The sequence below is a fragment of the Rhinopithecus bieti genome, unplaced genomic scaffold (assembly GCF_001698545.2).
Source record: "Rhinopithecus bieti isolate Rb0 unplaced genomic scaffold, ASM169854v2 scaffold_42565, whole genome shotgun sequence".
Lineage (NCBI taxonomy): Eukaryota > Metazoa > Chordata > Mammalia > Primates > Cercopithecidae > Rhinopithecus > Rhinopithecus bieti.
Window position 1 is genome coordinate 1,187,445 of NW_016818029.1, and position 23,381 is coordinate 1,210,825.

Below are 23,381 nucleotides of genomic sequence, written 5' to 3' on the forward strand. Positions count from 1 at the left end.
CCTTTGTGTAGTGCACTCTGCTTTCCATTTTGTTAATCTGTGGAGAGGGACAAGATACTTGTTGGCTGGATATTCTTCTGGCATCCCATTTTTCACTTTGAAGTTGTATTATTATTATTATTATTATTATTATTATTAACAGTGTCATGTAGACATCTTTGCAGGGGAAGGTGTACCAAAGATTGAGTGCTTCTTCCTGCCCAATAAGTGCAGCCATTTGGTTAGGTTTGAAAGCCTTTTTTCCCAGTTTTAATTTCTCTGACAATAATGAGGTCACAGAATTCAATATTTCATTGTCCTCTACAATTTTGGAAATCTAAATTCATTGTTTTCCTTCTAAGTCTTAAAACTTCCTTTGACAGTAGTGGCCACTTTATATTAAAGAGGTCTACACTGAGAGACTGGACAGTTTATGAGGCCCTTAGAAGCTCAGAGTGCACTTTGTATTCTTGCTTTAAACAATATAGTATGAGCAAAAGCAGTTTGCAAATGGGAAAGCATTATATGTATGAGATATTCTTGTTATTCCATCTCCCTTCTGCTCTGCTAAACATATCTTTTCTAGTAGTCTTCTCTGCAATCCATATAATACTTTTCCTGTTCTTTACTTCATTGGTCTTTTGTATTCTTATCTCTGCCTTTCTTTCTTCGGAAGGTTGTCTTATGATGTGAGCAATTATTAGGCAAGCTACATGTAAAATCATTCAGAAATGAAGCCACATAAATTTTTATCATGACTCAGATATCAAAGGGCTGCTGCTTATAGGATGTCCTAAGTTTGGGCTGAAAATGTTAACATAAGAACAAAATAATTTCCTTTAGTCTAGTCTTATTGTCATTGAAACATATATATTTTTTGCTATAAATATAATAATAATTTTATAGATATATAGAAAAATAGAAATCCCATGTATACCAATGACTTGGCAGAATGCTATATAAGTCCTCATTGTTTCCTTTAAATTTTAATGTGGTATGACACAAGAATTCATCTTCCTAATGTTTTACTACCTTTTGTTTTCTGCAGCAGAGTCACATTTCTCTGTGTAAGAATTAATGCGGAGGCACTAGATTTGGGTGGAAAATTAACCTTTCTAGACCAAGGCTTATTTTTTTTTCCCCTTGAAATCCTCTTTGCAAATAAAACTAAAATGTTAAGATTGATGTTTTGAGGGACTCATACTCTTTTTTGTCTATACATATATTTGTAATTGCACTATAGTTAATGAGTTTGTTTTAGCAAAATGTGCTTTGGAAGAAAGTAAATTGGAATTCTACCATACAAGAAAATGTTGGAAGGATCTCTAGCTACTCAAAATATTAAAGTTGCTTTGGTGTACTAAACTAAATTCAGACACCAAATGAATCAGATAATCAAATAACAGTCACCTTAAGTAGCATGCCACTTACTAGTGGCATTTAAGCGTTTCTTTTAAGATAGTAGAGGAAAGCTTAATCAATAGAGAACATTATTGGAAATTAAAAATAACTTTTAAATCAATGAGTATGATATATCAAATTCAATTTTTGCATTTTAGTCACCTGTCTTGTACTCTGGTAAAGATAAAAGTGGCATGTGGCTGGGCGCGGTGGCTCAAGCCTGTAATCCCAGCACTTTGGGAGGCTGAGACGGGCGGATCACGAGGTCAGGAGATTGAGACCATCCTGGCGAACATGGTGAAACCCCGTCTCTACTAAAAAATACAAAAAACTAGCCTGGCGAGGTGGCGGGCGCCTGTAGTCCCAGCTACTCGGGAGGCTGAGGCAGGAGAATGGTTCATAAACCTGGGAGGTGGAGCTTGCAGTGAGCTGAGATCCGGCCACTGCACTCCAGCCTGGGCGACAGAACGAGACTCCGTCTCAAAAAAAAAAAAAAAAAAGGGGCATGTACTTTTATTTGAACTTTTTAGTTTTGTGTGTATAGAAACAAGCATCCAAAATAAGATTATTTTGTGGCTTGTGTTTTTTCTCCATTTGAGAATAGATTATGAACATTTTACTTTGGTAGAATTCTACTTATTATACTTCATTGGCAATTAGAATTTAACAACAATTTTGGAGGACAGGATTTTGAATAGTATCTCTTTTACTATTACCTCTCCTTGACTTTAAACAAAGAAGTGACTCTTAGGGAAGAGTATCAGTGACTCACGTTCTGTTGGAACAGTTTTACACCATTTGGCGCACATGTGAATTGGCCCATTAAAACTGCTAACTCTGAGGCTTGCTTCTTTTGCTGGAGAAAATTCCCTTAGGAAGTAGCAAAAATTATTCATAATATTCTAGAGGCAGGACTTACTTGCCTTTTTTTTTTTTTTTTTTAAAGGATGATTTGGAGACTTTTAGGGTAGCCCAGATTCTGGTTGTTATTGTATACAACTAGTGGCAACAAAGCTGTCTCATCACTAAAAGGGCTTACACTTATTCCTTGAATAGGAAGTGTACTGAATAAGAAAACTTTGGCAGCTCAGCTTCCAGGAACACTTTAAGCTTTATTTTGTTAGTGTTAGTCTTTTAGTATTTATGTCTAAACCTAGTTGATACTGAAGCAAACTGGATATGTATATTATTGCTACTCTCAATGTGTTTTGTAATTTTAATTTTTATATTTTAATTATTAACTCATTAGTATGTAGTTATGGCTTTGACTTTTTCTCTTCTGATATGGCACAACTTAAATATATTTACATGAGTTATACAAACTACATACCCCCACCTCCTCTTTTCTGGTGGCCAGAAATTTTGGACAGAAATGAGGAGCCAACCACACCCATCTCTGGGACAGCAAGACTGTGAGCGCCCACTGGGAACATATACAGACCGAGCTTACATGAAAAACTGAAATGCTTAGCGGTGCTAACTTATATATATTGGCCACGGATGGGGAAAAATGAAAAGCTTTTGAAAAATTGTATTTTTTTTAAAGAAAAGGGCCCATCCAACTATTAGCTATCAATTTTCTAGGAGATGGGGTTATTTTTCTGATTTGTTCTCAAAATATTTACAGCATTACATATTTTATTTGGTCTCTGAAAGACTGATTCTGAAAGTATAAAACAACATTTTTCAGTTTTAAAGTTACTGGGTCTTCAAATTTATCATTTAGGTATGCATTTAGGTAAGGCCAAAATGTGCATGTCATTGTCTAAGTGGAATACATTTTTTTTTTTTTTTTTTTTTTTGGCGTAACTCAAAATGCTTTAAATCTTATATTTGCTCTTTTAGTTTATTGGTGCCAACTTCTGGCAGCCAGATGTTTCACAAATTAATGAAATATTGTTTGAAAGATTCAAACATGCTTATTTAAAAAATTATTCATTGACATGTGATATTTCTCAACGAGAAAACTCATTATTTAACTGCTCAAGTGATTATGTCTTGATTGTTCAATAAGATTGCTAGTTTTTTTGATGTCAGAGATTCTTAAATTTCTTTGCTTTATGCCCTGTATGTGGTAAAGACTCATTCACATTATTTGTTCATTGATTGATTTACTTTTGAGTCTCACCCAATCAAAAAGTGAAATAAACAGTTTTAGTATTTAATGACTAAACCTGATATCACCCAAGTGTGACAAATTCCTAATGACATCTGCTATGCTCTGCTATGCTCTGGATCTGTGTCAAATTCAGCTCAGGGCAGCTTGACAAAACTGACTGAAAAAAATATGTATGTGATCAAGCAACTTTGTTGATTATCTCAAATGCATCTGAAATCATCATGTAAGTCAGTACTGTGGTGAAGCCAGAGGAAATGGAACTATTGTCATTTTGAAGATTAGTCAATAAATCACATGTGGGGAACAATTTCCTGTATGAAAATCGTATTTCTTTTAGCCAACTCCAGATTCCTTATACATCTGTAATAAGTTTTTCAATTCTACTACCAAAAAATCAATAAACGGGCTTCCAGAAAATGTTCTTATAATGATTTTTTTTTTCAGGATTAGAATTTTAAAAATCTCAACAGTAAAATGTCGTACCTACTACTTTGCTACTTACCAACTCATCATTGTTCTCACCGAGTTTGTAAGCATATGAGTAAGGGTAGATTAACATTTGGGAGTACGAGTGGATTGTCAGATATGCCTTGATGGAAGAGAGGTTGTTGCGGATGAAATCAGCCAGGGCCTTGGTCTCCTTTTCAGACTCTGCAGCAGGTCCACAGTAAGTTTCATCACAGGGGTTTCGAGAGGCTCCAGTTTCTGGAAAAACATGTAATGTTAATGGCAAGGATCACCTAATGAGGTTTTTGTGAGGATGTTTTAAACTTTCAAATTAGGAAGTTGTTTTCGTAGGAATCCTAATCAAGGAGTCCTTATAGTTGTCCCTATTATGTATATATTATGTAGTAAAATATCCATTTAATCACAGGATTAGGATGGTATGTTTTTAAGCTAACATGGTAAAAAGTTGCACTTGGAATTACCAATGTATCTCCGTGTAGTATCAATATAGTGTAAGAATATTAATAAGCAGGGGACAAACTAATATCCATGAAAACATTTTTAGTATGATTATTCTTAATTGCATTACAATTTTATATAAATAATGACTTATTTAATGGCTGTCTCCCTCTCTAGACTATACATTCCATGAGTAGTAGGATTATGTCTGGTTTGTTCAGTCTTGTATTTTCAGCATCTAGCACAGCTGGGAACACAACAGAGTTCTCAATATGTTTTAGTCAATTGAATTAAATTTTTTTTTTTGGTGCTTTTAGAAAGTTAGAACTTTAAAATATAAAACTTTGCAGCTTTTTTTTTTATTTTAGACACTATTGTGTTTTCTTATTTTTCCTCTTATGTTTTTCAATGGATACATGCAAAATGGCTAGCCAGATACTTACTGCACCAACCAGCGTCAAAATTTCTGTTGGGGTCGGTGCCAACGCAGCTAGATCCAGCATGGGTGGAGCGAGTCTTTCTCCAAAATCGGCTCTGAAAGTGGACTATATGGTTAGGACAAATATAATAGAGAGAGGTTGGTTTTAATTTAATCAGCCTCTCTCAGTATTGTTGCATATACCTTGGTCCAGGTGTAGACGTAGCCGTCGATATTGAGCACAGGCAGGATATAAAAGTCAAACTTGTTGAGAAGCTCTGTTATTTGGATCTCACTTCCATAGGTACGAACAGCCTGTATGTGAATTATGAAGAGGAATGTCATGGAAAAATGAAACATATCATGCTGTTAAAATTTACAAAGACTGTTGAATGTTAACTTTGGTAACAAAAACAGTATTTCCTATTGAGGATGGACAATATTAATATTTAAAAGCAATCAGCAAATTACTACCAATACTTGATATTTTTATTTATAATTGTTATTTCTAATTCTTCTCTGCTTCCAGGATATTTCTATTGCATCCTTCTTATTTTAACTTTTTACTTTAATGAGAAACTTATTTAATTAAAGACTTCTGAAGAACATATATACTCATTTCTTTTAAGATAGCAACTAAAATAGGTTTTTTCAAAATTGGTAGGGTATAAGTGTAAGACCTAGTTCTGGTAAGAAGTTCTGTGGATAGCTCTGTGTGTTCCTAATAATGTCATTTAGAAATGTATTTCTTTTCTATGAAACCTCCTGTAGATGATCTCACTAGAGGGAATGTCCAATATAACAAGGTAATGAGAATGCCTCTCACAATAAGCTGATACTCAGGGATTTTGGGAAGGCTCTCAGCAACACCCCAAGCTGCATAGTGATGGGAGTTTCCTTTGTTGTCTTTCTCAAGAAGGGACAATCCTGTTGTCCCTGTTAAGTAATGTAGACACTTATCTATGAATGAGGGACATCATGCCCACTTAATGTGTTCCCTTAGTCATGGTCCCTCTGATCCAGCATCATATTAAACTTAAATTCAACCCTTCCCTAGGCTTGCTTGAATAAACATTAAAATAGATTAGACTTCTATGTGTGAACAGTTTTTATATACTATTTGTAATTATATATATATATATATAAATTAATTACAATATTACATGATCAAGCATGTGCTTTTTAGGTTACAGGTGCTATATAATCATGTTCTTTTAATGGTCTGCAAATTGGAAAAATAGTAAAATTTCATTCTAAGATCCAGTTATCCTCTTCTAAAAGGCAGACGGTGAGCTACATAGTGAAGCTAAGTGATGCCAATCTGATACATAATGTCTAGAAACCAAGACTATATAACAAATATATATGGAAGTGCTTCACACAAAAATTATGTTGTATATGATAATATTCTTATATATTTAAAGCACTTCAATGTTTTCAACTTTTAAATTTGAAATAATTTTAGACTTACAGAAGAATTGCAAAAGTAGTTCCCATATACCCTTCATCCAGCTTCCTGAATGTTACCATCTTACATAACCATGGTATAATTTTCAAAGTGAAGAAATTAACAGTGATACAATACTATAAACTAATTTATAGACTTTATTCAGATTTCACAAGTTTATCCACTAATATCCTTTTTCCATTCTCGTTTCCAATCTAGGATCCTACATTGCCTTTATTTGTCTTGTCTCCATTGTCTCCTCTGATCTGTGACAGGTCTTCAGTCTTTTTGTGTTTTATGACTTTAATACTGTTGAAGAGTTCTGGTCAGGTTATTTTGCAGAATGCCCCTTACTTTGAGTTTGTCTAAATTATTTTTCAAAATTAAATTTTGTTTATGATTAAAGGGAGGTCACTTATTTTAAGGAAGAATGCCACATATCACAATGTGATATGTCTTTTCACTTCATAATATCTGAAGGTACATGATATTGATATGTCTTATTTATTACTGGTGATGTCAACCTTGATTACTTAGTTAAGGTAGTTCCTTCTGCTAGGTTTATCCACTGTAAGTTTTCCCTTTATAATGAATACATTTTTGGGAGGAGATAACTTTGAGACTGTGCAAATATCCTGTTTCTCACTAAACTTTTACCCACTAATTTTATATCCATCTGTGGATTTGCCTGACGTGATTATTGCTGTGGTGTTCTAGTGATGATTTTATGTTTTGCTTATTCTTTGTACATATATTAGTTGTAATTCTTCTGCAAGAAGGAGTTGTTTTTTGCCTCTCTTTTATTTATTGAATCATCTATGCATATCAGTATAGACTTATGCATATTTTAAAACTTGTTTTTAAAAGGCTTTTACATATATCTTATTATTAGAATGATAAGGCATGAAAACCAGTATCATTTAGAGTAAGGACTACTATCCACTGTTTTCTTCTGAAGTATACAATTATTATTAGCCAGGAGATAATGATCCAATTGGTTTAACCACAACCATTAGGTTTTACATGACCAACCACTATGCTAGTTGTTGGACTCTCTACCAAATGTGGGTGAGAAAGTTCAGATGAGTGAAATTCAAATAAATACAATTGTTTTTTTTTTTTTTTTTTTTTTTTTGAGATGAGGTTTCACCATGTTGCCCAGGCTGGTCTCCAATTCCTGAGCCCAAGCAATCCACCTGTCTCGGCCTCCCAAAGTGCTAGGGTTATAGGCATGAGCCACTGCATCTGGCCCATAAATGGAATTTTCTGTTTAAAATCTTGCCTTATAAAGGTCTGTTGGTGGAAGTTGAAACTAATTTCCAAAATTGGGAACTTGTAATTGTGGATTTTTTTCTGTGTTATTATTCTCTCTAGGTTTTAAGGAATTAATTGAAAATTAAAACATACATTTCTCTTTGCCAAAAACCACTCTACACACTGACCTCTCTTACAAACCACTGGCAAAATGCGGGAGAAATCCACTCTCTGGCATGGAAACCACAGTCTATGAAAATGGCAGGCTTATTTTGTCCAGCTTTGCCAACCTATTGCAAGCAAAAGGAAAAGGGAAACCATGATTCATCATAGGACATTCAGGGGTTAACCTCCACTACCCGTCTGGGCTTGAGACTCAACAAGTGAAACCCAACAGCAGCAAGAGCTGGATCCCATGATTAAATCAAATTAAAATATAATACTAACACAGTATGTTCTTGCTTCTAGACTCACAATGTTTGAGCTGAAAGCTTATATGGCTGTTTATTACTTTTATTAAGCTTGACAAGCTCGTATTTTCAGATGATGCTTGATTACCCTGCTTAATTTTACTCATGTGGAGGTTATTTTCAGCTGCTGTTATTAGGTGACATGACCAAGACAACTGGATGAGTAATTAGAAGTAATCATGATTATTGCTAATCTTGTAAGAATTTTTACTACTCTCTCACTTATTCCTTGTCTTTTTATTTCCTTCATTAGAATTACATGACAAAAATGGTGTTAGAAAATGACAGAAACAAATTGTTGATATGCTTTGTAATGTTGTCTGATAGACATGAAGTTTATGAACCTCTTTAGCAAATGGATTTGCAAACGACAGCTGGGAAAGAAGAATTTCATCAAGGTAGATAATCATTTACATTGCTTACAGGAATGTGGTTAAATTTATAGGTCTTCTCTTATTTTATTGCATTTTTCCTTTTGAATAAATCAAAATAATGATTTAAAAATCCACATATGATAAAAGAAGCTGGGGAATCTGGTTCCCTCGGGGGTGTAGGCAGGAAAGAGTTATAACAATGTTTGGGATAAGCATGTCTGTGAAACAGATGTTCATATGTTAGAATTCATTGATTTAAAGCCCTCAGACATGGCAAGGTCATGGTTAAAAATGATTACCTTGAGGAGGTAAATATCACGTCCCTCAAATGTGGTTCCAATAACACTGCGAGAGATGAGGGCTGGATTCTCAGTGGCAACTTGTTGAGTCCAAGCCTCTATCTACCAAATAGAATCATTTGTAGATCAGTGTGGCATTCTTGGTTCAATTCCCAAAGTAATATCTGTCTAAATCATGTGTACATCATACCGTTTCCCACTTGTTGTACTTCTCATAACTGTGTCCTGTTGCACGAACCGGGCTATCAAACTGAGCCTCCACCACATTTCTCAGGTTGCTTATCAGTACCCTGCAATGAACCAAAGTGGGTGTTCCTATGAACATAAGTGTATTTTTCCCCAGTGAACACACATAAAGCCCCAGAGCCGCTGCTTTAGCAGATGGCACAGTGCACTCTCCATAAATTCTCATGTCGTCCTCTGGTTCTTCCTGATGGCCTTCAGCTGCTCCAGGGAGATTCTGTTACTGATTGTAAAGAGTGAGTAAGTCACGAAGAAGGATACGGGAGAGTGCAAGCAAAATAGGATCTTCCTCAGCCCAAACCTCAGGTATTTGACTATCTGTGAACCTTAAACTTGGAAAATGGTTGCCCCTGGTACCTGGGACATTTTGGGTCAGGGCCTTGGGTTTCCACACAACAGTATGTACTCGAAGCCTGTCTATGGTCTTTCTTCCTCAGGACTTTTCTGAATTTAGAACTAAAAGTCTTGTGTTCCAGAGAGCTACTCAATCCTGGGTAAATGGGAGGAGTTGTCACTTTGGAACTGTCTCTAGGTTCTGAGAAAAATATCTTGTCTGGAAATTCTGAAATATTAACAAGCTGAAGATTTACTAGGTAAAAGAAGAATGGGTTTAAAGAACTAGTTTCTATTTGCTTGTCTTTTGGATGGTTTAAGTAATCTAATAATGGTTCTGTAGCAAGGTAATATGAAAAGTGGTAACAGAAACCTTTGAGGCCTACCTATTTAGATAAATGAATTGTTCAGGTGATAGTTTCCATTATGAGGCCAGTCTGAAGGTGTGTATGTGTGTGACTTCACTTCCCTTTCTACTTTGAGTGAAAAGTATGCTTGGAAGAGAGAAAAATTTATGATCATTAGTATCCTTGATCACAGTACTGTGAATATTACAGACAGAGGCCACTTTGCAGAAATTTCTATTATCCAGTTAAACCTTGAAATGATTTTATCTGACATACAGAGAATTGCAGACACACATCAAAAGTCTGCTTCTCCTCTGGCTTTCCCAAGGACATTCTGATGAAGTATGTCAGGGACATCCTCTGAAGCTTCCTCCTGGTCACTCCTTCAATTGGTGAACTTGGGTATGAACTTGCGCCTGTTTTTGGAAAGTGTAATAAATTAATACCAAACGGGATCTGTTTCCTAGCAAAAGACAAACACTTTCTTAAGGTCTTAACTATCTTAAGGTAGTAATTACAAAGGAAAAAATGCAGATTTTAGAAGTTATTCCATGGAAAAACATTTTCCATTGAACAGCTGCCAATGCTTTGTGAGTATATTAGTTTTCTATAGCTGCTGTCAGTTGCCACAGACTTAGTGGCTTAAATATATATAAAATTTATTATTTTATAGTTCTGTAGGTTAGAATTCCAACATAAGTCTCACTGGGATAAAAATGAGGTGTGGCTAAAAAAGAGGTATCAACAGGGAAGCTCTAGGGGATAATCTAATTCCTTGCCCTTTCTAGTTCTTAGAGGTCACCTGCATTCCTTGGCCATACCCTTTTCTCCACTTTCAAGGCTCCAACAGCAGATAAAGTCCTCACATCCAATCACTGTGACCTCTTCTCCCTCTCTCTTTCACTTTAAAGACCCATGATTACAGTGGACCTATAGGACAATCCAGAATAATCTCCCTATTTTAACATCAGCTGATTAGGAACCTTAATTCCATCTATAACCTTAATTCCTCTTTGTGATAAACATGACATATTCAGATGTTCTGGGGATTAGGATATAGAGTTTTTTGGGGAACATCAGTCAGTCTGCTATAGTTAGGAACAGTGATTTTAGTCAGCACTATATTCACTATCCCAGTTATATTCACCACCCCAATTGAATTGTTAAGGAATAGGGTGGAAGTAGAAGGAATCATGAATAAGGAATCAAAAGATCAAGGTCATAGTTTTGCCCAACTCATAAACTGGCTTTAGAAAAGTCATCTAATCCCTGGACCTTATGTCATAAGTTTTAGAATGGGGTCATTTGATTAGTAAATATTCAACATCCTTTTCAATTCCAAAATGCTGTGGCTTGATTCCAATCCATAAGCCTTAGTCATTTACATACATGTCTTCCCAGTTTATGAAAAAAATAAAAATTTGCCAGTTATCACTGTCATAACTCAGGAAAACGTGGAGGAAAACTAAAAAATAGATAGTTCAGGAAAGGATATTCAAGGATAACAAAAAACTAAAAACAGACTAACCAAACCGAAACAAAGCAAGCCAAGCAAGACAAAAACCTGGAAACAATGACAACAAAAAATCAACCGACAGAAACTGCTAAGAAGACAATTATGTCTCGATATCATAATGTGAAAGAACAAATCTTACCTAGCAAGGATGAGCTTCTTGGAATGAAAAAAAAAAAAAAAAAAAATCCAAGAGGAACCAGAAAATGACATCCTCTTTCATTTCAAAGCTTCCAGACATATTGCTATCCTCTTACCTGTACCCAACCCTTTAGTTCAAATTATTATTTATTTATTTATTTATTTTTGAGATGGAGTCTTGTTCTGTCGCCCAGGCTGGCGTGCAGTGGTGCAATCACGGTTCACTGCAAGCTCCGCTTCCCAAGTTCACGCCATTCTCCTGCCTCAGCCTCCCAAGTAGCTGGGACTACAGGCACCTGCCATCGCACCTGGCTAATTTGTTGTATTTTTAGTAGAGACGGGGTTTCACCGTGTTAGCCAGGATGGTCTTGATCTCCTGACCTGATGATCCACCTGCCTCGGCCTCCGAAGGTGCTGGGATTACAGGCGTGAGCCACCGCGACTGGCTGAGTTTAAATTATTTAGGAGGATTGGTGACATGTGGGGGCTGGCATTTCGTTTGGTACTAAGAGACATTCTGTTAGAGTTATTACTACGTTAAATATTAAACATTTTCATCAATATCCAGGACAAAGAAGCATAAAAAACCAGTTAGTTAAATTGAAGATGACACCCAAGAGTAAAAATATCCTCTAGTAACTTGCAAAAGAGCATCAGAGTGCGGTTGAAATGTGGTGCTGACTTTTGCTTGAAGGCGGGGAACTGACCTCAAATAATCCTTCCCAGTCCTGTGGTTATTTGATTTTATTAGATTTAGGACAAAGTACTACTTTAGCTATATTACAAAATATTATTACTGAATAATGAGCTTCCATTCTAGAAGATTAAAACAATGCCTCACAGCTCCAAAATAGAGAAGCATGTATAGTGTTTTATACTTTTATATGCTCATTTTATAGTGCCATCCAACTTCTCCTTTTTTTTTTTTTTTTTTTTTTTTTAAACACGCAAGCAAATTAGATAACTGGGACTCCCAAAAAAGCAAGGAACACAATGTCTGAGAAGTAAAGAAACACATGACTCAGTTTTATCCCCCTTTCAGATGTCTGGAAAATGGAATATTTGATCAGTACCTGGATTTTGTGCCCACTGCTATTGAAGAACATTACTACGTGCCTGTTGCTATCCTAGGACACCTTCCTGTATACCTCTGAAATATGCAGAAAAATGCTGATATATGTTTGAGCAACAATCAGTCTCCCTGGATCAAGTAGGGCAAAGGCAATCTTTCTACAGTCTGTAGCAGAGAATTCCATGGAGGGTAGGGCACCTAAAGGTTCTGTCAACTTAGCTTCATAACCATAAGTTGGAAATTTATGCTATCTGATTCCTAGTCTTTCTGTTACTAAGGGTGAAGCTTTGGCATTTAAAACTACAGTTATCTTTCTTTTTGCACACATTTTGATTTTTTTCCTATGATAATTCAGGATCTGATTAAAGCTGCCAAATAATACAGGTCTTGGTGAAGAGGGTTGGAAACACCAAAAAAATCTGAGAAGTTATTTTGGTAGAACTTGTGTGCAGCGGATGGTTCTTGTCATACACAAACACTACTGCAAATTTTTGCCAGCAGGAAATCGTCTAAATACAAGTTAGTTACCATATGAGGTAATAATGGGATGCACAGGGACTGCTTGCAACCCCAGCAAGGATATTGCTGGTATGCTTCTCCAGGATTTCCAGGGACTTATTATTATTTAATATTTCGAAAATTACATGCTACAAATGTGCTAAGCAGTGAACAGAGAAGCAAAAATTAACAAGCTCTTAGCCCTCAGGGGATGTTCTATGTTCTAGATGAGACAACATTCATACACAATTCCCAAAAAGTTCACCACTAAAAGGAAAGTGAATTTTCTATCTGATTATAAATAGAGATTGAAATTCTATCAGAAACCATTTTACCGTTTTGTGATAAGGGTAGAATTAAGACATCATTCAGGTAGCTAGAGTTAATCTATGGTCGCTGATCTTTGTTTTCTTAAAGAATTACAAAGAAACTCATCTTTTGAATGCTTCTGAATGCTCCAAGGACTAGAATTTTAGATGTCCTTTTCAGGATAATAAAAAGAGCAAAATGTTATAGACATGAATCTTAATCACATTTTGAGACTTACTAGGTTATATCTTTGTTGTAAAAAGACAGTCAATTCTTAAGGTCACCTTTTGACACTTCCCTCAGGCAGAAAGCACATAGCTAAGCTTTGTGAGGCATGATAATGGGGTTAAACATAGCAGTTTCTGTAGACTCTTAAAAAATGTATAATCTCCCTCTTTGTACAACAGTAAACCATAGCAGCATTCTCAGCAATATAATACCAGTTGTAATTTATTTATGTACTGTTTTGTTTTATTTTTACAACAGCCGTTTGAGAGAGGCATTATGTCTTCATTTTATGGATAAGAAAGCTGAAGCTCAGAAAGGTTGAGCAAATTACCCACAATCATACAGCAATGTGCAAAGCCAGGATTAGAATCTGGTCTGTTTTTTTCCCAAAGCCTTTACTTGTTGCACTATGCTATACCACTTCTCCTAATGGAGGTACAGATTTTATAGGTGACAATTCTGACATCTTCACTGGCACAGATACTATTCTTTTACATTTTAAGATGCGAAAACAAGAGAAATTTCTGTTAAAATTATATAGCTTACATTTTTCCAAAACATAACGACGACTTGAATTTGTGATGGTGGATTGCTGGATAAACATTCGAATTTACAGGACCAGAGCCCAAGACTTTGTCTTTGTTCCTCCCTAATCCACCCACTGGAGGAGGACCTCTGCTTTATACTAGAGACCTTGTTTCTTCCTTCCCTCTTATGCAAATGTCCTGGGTTAGCATGGTCTCTCCTGCTTCTAAGCCCTAGCATATGGTCTGTTCTCTGCCTAAAGTATGGTTTTTTCCTCGTCTTTGTCTGGCTAATCAACTCCTACTCCTCTTTCAGTTCTCAGCTGAAGAATCATTTCCTAGGACAGCCCTCCCTGACCCCTAGACTTGGTCTATTCTTCTGAACTCCAGCTCTTTACTCTTCTTACCATCTATTAAATACTACCGCAATTCCTTATTTAAAGTCTGTTTTCCCCTAAAGGATGTGAGGCCATATCTGTCCTTATTGGAACTTGATACATGTAGACATTCAATATTGATTTGTTGGATCAGCAAATGGACAATTGCCTTTACTTAGGAAGACATTCTTGTATGAAAGACCTAGATGAACCAAAGTGGTATTCAGTGAGGGAGACAGGATCAGCTTAGCCAACTACTCTAGTCTTTGCATCTTTCTTTCCATGCCTTCTCCTACCGTTAGAGATAGTGGTGGGACTTTAGAGAAAAAAGGACAGAAGGGTCATTCAGACTGACTCTATACTTCTCCTTAGGCTAAAAATGCATAAATAGCCCTCATAGCTCACAATAGGTCTGGCTGATACCCTAGAAAGAAGAGCTGATAAGATTTGGGGTTAAAACTATGTCTCGCTGAGAATAGAGTATCCATTGGTTAGGCCTGTACTCTATACATTGCTTGTAAAATGGACCAAGTCATATATCTGGCAGAAGACTTGGGGTTCAAGAATAAAAACCATTTTCATTAGAGCAATAACTAAACACAAAATCCATCAGAATTGAAGTCTTAAGACTTGGAATCCAGGGCCAGCTCTGCTGTTACCTATTTATGGGGTCCTGGGGAAGGCATGGTCTTGGTCTCATTTCTCCTCTCCCAGAGTTATTCAAAGGCTCAGATGAAAGCATGCATGGGAGAGAATTTTAATATTAATAAAACATAAACTTACTCATGTTGTAGTTCATTCTGCTTTAGAACATTCTCCACAGTGACAATATCTTCTGCTTTAACACGGAAGTCAACTGTACTGTGAGGTTTGATTTGTGTGACAGAATCTGGCTTCCAGAAGTCAATCTGAATAAAGGGCAAGATAAACTATATTGGATACCTATAATTCAATGGGTGAATGATCATCTGTGAGCATGTTAGTGCTCTACCCAACTGAGTTATTTTCAAAATCAAATCATCCATGAAATCTGTTGAAAATATTTCCTTTGAGTGAACAAGGGTTGGAACCAAGCAGTTAGATGTTGATAAAACTGTTTACTAATACATATATAACCTTGATTGATTATCAATGAACATGAAAATCATATAATCATATGCTAGTTAGTTGTATTTTGTAACTGTTCTTTTCTACTTATTGATTTTCTGGATCACTAGCTTATTGGGATAGTAGTGTTGTGGTAATGGATCTATGTGTTAGATGAATGATGAATTAACTAGAACTACAAAATTTAATGGAGAAATATAAAGCTGTTTTACTTTTAATGGACTTATGCATTTTCTTGGAACTCAATTCTGTGCAAGTCACAGTAATATGTGGAACCAGGAGCATCCCTGACTTGTGGGGATACATCAGAAAGAAAATGATATCTTTTCACAATGGGTATATTGGCACTGTGGCTGGAAACAAATTGCTCTTGGGGATCCAGTCATGTACTGACATTTTCATTTATTTAGTTACTCATCAACTATTGTTGAGAACCTACGATATGCTAGGCTCTGTGTCTGAGACTAGGAATACATTAGTGGGCAAATCAAACATGGCCTTTGTCTTTATGGGGGAGACGTTGGAGAATATGAAGTCCAAAACAGCATTTTTAAAAAGTCTGTGGATGTGTGGTTTTAAGTATCACTTTTCAGTGGAAAAATATTAACTAAAACATACTGCGTCTTGTAGGTGTCTGTTTTTCTTTTCCTTGCTTGTGCTAAGTGGAAGCCTAGAAGTCTGAGGTCAGCCTGACATTGGGTCTTTCTTTGTCCCTGTGTCTCAGCCAATCTCTGTTCACATGTTTGCACACTGCTTTGGGGCTAGAAATGTGTCTGATGGTGATATTTAGGACCACTGCTTGGAAACTTGGAAGGGAGTCTGGGCAGACTTAGAGGCTGTGCAGCAGAAAATGACGAGGTAATACTATAAGACATCTCAGTTTCAGATACACTTGTGGGGCTCCCAGTAACCTATATTCTGTCCTGGCAAGCTTCACACCACTGTAGATATCTAGAGGTGGTGAGTCACGAAGCAGACCCATAAGGAATGTCAGGGCCATGGGAGGCAGGGATACTGGCATTCCAGAAGAAAAAAGTGTGAGGTGAGGTGAGTATCACAAAGGGATTGAAAGGAGAGAGTATCAATGTTTGGATAAGGATTGGCTGTAGAAGGTGACCTAGTGAGTCAAGGATGAGAGGGTTAAATGAAGTGTGGAAGTATAAAGACATGCTAAGATAAGGACAGAGAAAGCAAGGGGCTGGTGACAACTTCTAGTTAGCCAACATTATGGAGAAAAGGGCAATGAAGATAAGCACATTACAAGAGAAAACGTATTTTTGAAACTTAGCTCTGAATTTATGTTCCTAATAAACACCTGTCATTCTATGGTGTGGTGGGACAGGGAGGGATGTCTTTATTATAGACGACAAGGTTGAGAATTGGCAAAACACATAAAGTCCTCCACGTATCTGTAGCTGACCTGACAGTGTCCCGCTGGTACATAATTGCGGGGACCTTTTAGTGTGCTCCATGTACTCCCGTTGCTAAGATCTGCTCTCTGTGCCTGAGGGCTCTTTCCTATAGAACTGGGAAAAGTCAAATTCCCAGCTCCAGGTAGACAGGAGGTACCAAGGAAATTACTCTTTGTGGTTCAACCAATAATCCTGAAAAGCGAATGTTGAACTACTCCAACTCCTTCACCTCTCAGGTGGGATAATTCTGAAGTGTGTTGTTTGTACACATTCCTAGAGTTTCCCTGTGAATTTACCTCCAGTTGTCCTCTAGTAGCTGGCTTAACACCGTTTCCTTTGTTGGGTGCCTTTACTTCTATGTAGCACTCCCCACTTCTCTACCAGGGCTCCCTGCGCTTCCCAGATAAAATTCTTTCCCTTGAATCTTTGTCTCAGGGTCTACTTTGGAAGAGCCAATATGAAGATGCCAGCTTTCCACTCAAAGCATCAAATGCCTGCATGATGTTCTTGGTGGTGGTTCTAGCAGAACCTTGTGTATATCTAGTGCTACTTCAGAACAGCTTAATTGCTTATAAATGGTTTTCTTTCTAATATCAAACTGAAAATTGCCATCTGTATCCTCCTAAGCTCTTACCCATTGGTCCTAGCTCTACCAAATATTAGAAGAGTATACATATATATGTAGAGAAAGTGTTACTTTTAAGATTACAGTATGAGCATTACGGATTCTTTAAGGGGGGGCAAATAAATCTCATAAATATGTTTGACAGAAACTTACAGACCTAACCTGAGGTTGCTTAAAAATTTCAGTTTGACATGGAGAAAACTAGTTAGCAAATCTGTCAACATAGAACCCTCTGGAGTGCCGCATGTGTGACACAGACCCCCTATACTGGAGTTAGTCTCTGGTACTTCCTAGGAGAAACATGGCTGGAAATCAGGAGCGATGCTTTAGTCTCACAGCTGTTACCAATGCACCAAATATGAATACAGGTATTAAAGTCAAAGTAATAACATAAGGTGATAAATATAAATTTCAGAAATTACTAAGACGTTGTGAATGAGATGTATGTCTGAAATATAAACATGGAGTGAAATATAGGATGTAGATGTAGGGAATTAAACTATACATTATGAAGTTAGAAAACTGAAGTTATAAAATTATAAATATGACAAAGAACCATACAGAACATTTATTGGATGATTAAGAGATATCTTTAAATGATAGCATTATATTAATTTAATCAGTCGGCTGCCTAACAACTAAAGAATTCTTCCTAAAATATCTCGGAAAACTAGCCAAAAGCAAGATAAAGTAGCATGCCAACCTGAAATTTTTCTGGGAATAAGATTGGCCAATAAAAATATAAATATTGGTGTTGGGGATCTTTGTTTCTTCAGAAATTTGCATGAATTTGTTTCTTCACAATTGCATTTGACTATAAGTCAAACATCTGATAGACTTTTCATTTATCTTGGTGAAATTTTCCTTTTTTGTTGGAAAAGAAAGCAACTTCTACTCAAGGCCCAATTCCAGACAGCAGGGAGGAACTTACTGGTACAATAGGAATGATAAGAACATTGGAAGACAATAACCATGTTACTCTAGATATAGAGGAAAATGCACCTTAAATTTGAGAAACACAGACTTCAAGACAGTCCGGAGAAAAGTGAATAGGTTTTATGGTGAATGCCTTCAATAAAGGAAAAAGTACAACCCTGATTGTGAGGAGATAAAATAAAATCCTTACTATTCAATTATAGATGAGAAAAGACGGGCTGCTGGAGTACAGTGTGGTTACAGATCTGTCCAATATATTCAGCATTTAAAAGGACATGTTCAAAAGCTGAGAGGAAGGACACATGGCCAAGGATGAATACAAAGACTGGATGCCCTTGTAATGATCTTATCAGGAAGGCTACAGACCAGAATATGCTGTTCCCATAATTGCTAAGGAGAATAAAAATCTCATTTCAATCATGTTGAAAATAAAAGAATAAAGAAGAAATATGTTGGTCCAACTGCTTGGAGCTAAAGCATGATGAAAGAAAGAAGCCCTATTTAACTCTTTTTTGGCTTCTGTGTTTTCCAAGAGAGAGTTACACTATCCCTTGTTTATTCGATTACTACTTAGAGATGAAATTACCACAAGGATAAGTAAAGAGTTTTTCATGTTATGATTTAAGCAGAAATACCTTCTTTGGAAAGAGAACATTGAGGCCTAAGGTAGATGAGGACATAGGTGATTGATTATACCAGCCATATAAATTGTATTCAAAATTTCAGACCTAATGATAGTAATAGCAGCAAACACATATAGTTCTTACTATTTAAGTTCTAAGTGCTTTACCTATATTAATTCATTTACATCTCACAACAATCCCCTACATAAAATAGTATTATCATCTTCATTTTACAAACGAGGAAGTTGAGACCCAGAGAGGTGTCCAAGTTTGACTAACAAGTAGTAGGGCTAGGAACTGAACCCAGGCAGTCTGAGTCCAGACTCTCTGCTCTTGACCACTATGAAATGCTGAATTTTAGATAATAATAAAAAAAAATTACTGCAGATGTGATTGCAGAACTTTCTCAGCGATCTTGGAAGAATCAGAGCTTGAAGGGCTTACTGGGGAGTAGAGGGGGCAAGTTTTAGATTTTATAGACAAGAAAATAGGTGAAGCCCAGAAGCAGGAGCTGCTAGGGCTTGGCATGGATTCTGGCAAAGCTGCAGAGTAACTGGAAGCAGATGGATTGTGAATGCTGAGAAAAGGAAGCTGGTCTCTGGGAGTCAGTATGGTTTAAAGCAAGAATAAGTCAGGCCCAATTAACTTCACCTTATTTTTGGATGAGAACACTAACCTGGTAGAATGTTGAATCTTGATCTTAGTAAAGTATTTGATGAAGTCTCTGCATTGATATCTTTCTTTATAAACCAGAAAGCATCAGGCAGAGTTACCCCTAGGTAACACCCCACTAGTTTGGGTAGTTGAGTAAACTTGTGCAAGGAGACTAGGTTAATGAACCACTTCAGTGCTTAACATTATGTCTGGCACGTTGGAGATTCATGATAAATATGTACTGAATGAGTGAAACATGAAGAAGGCCTCTAATTCTGTGACTCCTGACCTACTTAATATTTTCTTTTATCTGTGACAAGGATAAAAGTTGAAAAGGAATGATTATCAAACTCGCTGGAGATACAAAGTTACGGGGAAGAATTATTGCCCTGGATAACTGAATTAGTCTCCTAAAAGGTCTCAACATGCTGAAAACAGCTATCAAGATAAATCTTAAAAGTGTAAATCTAAAATGCTACATATAGGTGAAAAAAGTCAATTAGGTAAGCACAGAAGGAGGGATACCTCGTTCGAGGGTGATTCATGTGAGGAAAAAAAATTACCTAATGGTTTTGATTGAACACAGGTTTAATATAAGCTTATAGTGTTCTATGACTGCTCAAGATGCTAAAAAGAATCTTAGGCACCATTAATAAATGTCTGCTTTACAAATGAAGGCAAGCAACGGCCCTGTAGTATGTATTAATCAGAGCACACCTGGAGGCCCATTGTCAATTCTGGTAACTACATTTAAAAAAAGAAATGTAGACAGAAAGAATGAGCTGTATCTAGAGGTGAGCAGAATGATCAAGAGTCTGCAAACCAGTTTTAAGAAAAATGACAGAAAGCCTGAACAAGATAAATCTTAGAGGTAACATGATATTTGGCTCAGCTAAGCCCAACAGGTCAAAGTTAGAGAAAGAAGTTTTCAGCTTAGAATAAGGAAGCAAACAGTTGGAATGATTTGTAAGGCAAGTGGGCTGTTCCAAAATGTAGTAAACGAACTATTCCCGGAATTACTCAAACAGGTTTTACCAGGAGTAGCAACTGCGGATGCTGTTTCCCAGAAGGAAATTCCGGATTTGAGTGAATCGCCAGAATAGATGAGTTTATATTTCTTTCAATTCTGAACTTCTGAGCCTGTGATTATGACACTATCCACCTTCTTCTTCCTTCCTCTAGGCCTTAAAAGCTACAGAATGACTATACATGTGTATATGTGTGTGTATGTGTGTGTGTATAAGCTAGCAGATTATTTTAGTTTATATATTTATGAAAAAATGGCATTGGTCCAAGTGGAACTGCTGTATTTGTGGTCAGCAATAGCTTCCTGCTACATTATATATACAGTTTAAAACGTCAGTTCTCATCTCGTATATGGTGGATTAAAAAAAAAATAGCACAGAGATGTCAGTTATTTGAAAGCAAAAGAAAAGTATGAAAATCACTCATGGCTTTTACCTTCTTTTCCCCTCATGTCATATCATTAGGGGACCTGAATCAAGGTCATGAAAACCCAAGCTGTTTGATTTGGAATGAAAGAAAATCAAAGAGGACAGATGATACATGGGATGTGGAAATGAATTTGAAGTTGGACAAAAGCCCAGTTTTTCAGTAATATCCAAGTTGATCATTTTTCTCTTTTGCCTTAGAAGGAAAGTGACTGCACATTAGATGTTCTGTGACCTTCGTGACAGTTCCAACTCATCCAGTTGTCACACTGTCAGCTCTTTTAAAAGTTACCATGGATTTATAATACCACAGGGCTTATGGCAATCTAATTTAGGCAGAAAAAGAAGACATTATGGCATTAAATGTTTTCCAAGATTTTATTTCTTGCTACCAAAAGTACTATAGTTAATATTTCATGTTATTTTTTCCCATTGTTGGAATCACAGTGCCATCTAAGATTTTAAATTACATGTGAAGCAAATCAAAATTGTTACTTACCTGGGTGGTGCTGGCCAAATTGCGGATTACGTTAATGTGATTTTCATCTTCAACATTAACACGGAACACCTTCTCGCTGAATAGTGAGATAGTAGAAGCACAGAAAATGTAAATTGAGTGATGTGTCCAAATCTTGGGGCTAGCAAGAAAGAAGGACTTGCTCCTTAAAGATGGCTTACTTACCCTTCAAAGTGCTCACCACCATGATGAGCAGATGCCAGGGCCACAGTTGCCAGAACCAAGGGCGCCAACATTGTGTCTGACTAGGCCTAGTGGGTAGGTCTCATCTGCTTTTATAATCCAGAGTGTTCTTTGCTTTCTTCTCCTGATTGCAAGCAGGTGCTACCATATCTTGATTAATAGTTTTCCTGGCATTGTTGCCTTGGTAGCTGTGTAAAGTCTGAGAGAGTATCTCTCTCAACACCTGTGGAAATAGAGTAAATACTCTCAAATTCAACTTATTTAATTTGGATATCAGAACTTGAATAGCCTGGGAGTAAGTTAGATTTAAATAAAATCTATTTTGTATTTTTTTCCATTTTGAATTGAGAATTACATACAATAAATTCTGCAGATTTTCGTGTAAAGTTTGATGAGTTTTGACAAATGTATAAACTCATGTAATAAACATCTCAAACAAGATATAGAACATCACCCTAACAAATTCCCTTGTGCACTTTTCCAGTCTATTTCTGTACTCCTCTCAGGCAAATGTTACTCTGATTTTTAGCTTTATACATTAATTTTGCCTGTATTAAACTTAATGTAAATGAGATTATACTATATATATTCCTTTGTTTCTGGCTTCTATCATTGAAGATAATGTTTTTGAGATTTATCAGTATTTTTGTTTGTATTACCATTATTACTGTTAATATTATTTTTGAGACAGAGTCTCATTCTGTCGCCCAGGTGGGAGTGCAGTGGCGTGTGATCTCAGCTTACTGCAACCTCTACCTCCTGGGTTCAAGTGATTCTTGTGCCTCAGACTCCCGAGTAGCTAGGATTACTGGAATGCACCACCATGCTTGGCTAATTTTTGTATTTTTAGTAGAGACGCAGTTTCCCTTTGTTGTCCAGGCTGGCCTTGAACTCCTGGCATCAAGTGGTCTGCCTGCCTCAGCCTCCCAGAGTGCTGGGATTACAGGCATGAGCCACTGTGCTTGGCTTTGTTGGCATTATTGGTTTATTACTTTTTATTATTAAGTGATATTCCATTATATGGATATGTCATAATTTGTTTAGCTGTTTTACTGTTGAGATATTTGTGTTGTTTCCAATTTTGTGTTATTGTTAATAAGGCTGCAATAAATATTTTTGTACAAGTTCTCTACTTGGCATATGTTTTCATTTAAGGAGGGTGAACATGTGAGTGGAATTGTTAAGCAATAGTGTAAATCTAGGTTTAACGCAATAAGATTCTGCTAAACATTTTTTCCATCATGGTTTGTACCATTTTAAGCTTCCATCAGTATCTAGTGGCTTTGTGTTCTCTCCAACACCTGGTTATTTTTAGTATTTAATTTTGGTATTTCTAATGAGTATAAAGTGGTATCTAATTTCCAATTTTAACTTGTATTTCCCTGATGATTGGTAGTGGTGAACATCTTTTCAAGTGTTTATTGATCATTTGCAAATCTTCTTTTGTGAAGCATCTATTGAAGTCTTTTGCCTTTTTAAAGAAATTGGTTGTGTTTTAATTCTTGTGTTGTAGCTGTTCTTTATATAATATGGATACAAGTCCTGTGTTAGAAATATGTGTTCCAAATATTTTTCCCGGTATGTGGCTTGCATTTTATTTTCTCAATGTTATCTTTCGATG

The 23,381-nt window shown here is 36.4% G+C and overlaps 1 protein-coding gene across 1 annotated transcript in view; it reads right to left on the minus strand.

The window, feature by feature from the left end:
* The window catches only part of CPB1 (carboxypeptidase B1), a 32,486-nt gene extending 10,502 nt beyond the window's left edge, over window positions 1–21,984 (minus strand). The window contains exons 1-9 of the mRNA XM_017856552.1: window positions 21,743–21,984; window positions 21,560–21,635; window positions 15,036–15,160; window positions 8,858–8,957; window positions 8,668–8,769; window positions 7,713–7,814; window positions 5,028–5,138; window positions 4,849–4,939; window positions 4,002–4,204 (exon numbers count right to left, since the gene is read on the minus strand). Of these exons, the coding sequence (XP_017712041.1) occupies window positions 4,002–4,204; window positions 4,849–4,939; window positions 5,028–5,138; window positions 7,713–7,814; window positions 8,668–8,769; window positions 8,858–8,957; window positions 15,036–15,160; window positions 21,560–21,635; window positions 21,743–21,813 (981 nt within the window). The 5' untranslated portion in view covers window positions 21,814–21,984. The remainder of the gene's footprint in view (window positions 1–4,001; window positions 4,205–4,848; window positions 4,940–5,027; window positions 5,139–7,712; window positions 7,815–8,667; window positions 8,770–8,857; window positions 8,958–15,035; window positions 15,161–21,559; window positions 21,636–21,742) is intronic.
* Between the last annotated feature and the right edge of the window lie 1,397 nt (window positions 21,985–23,381).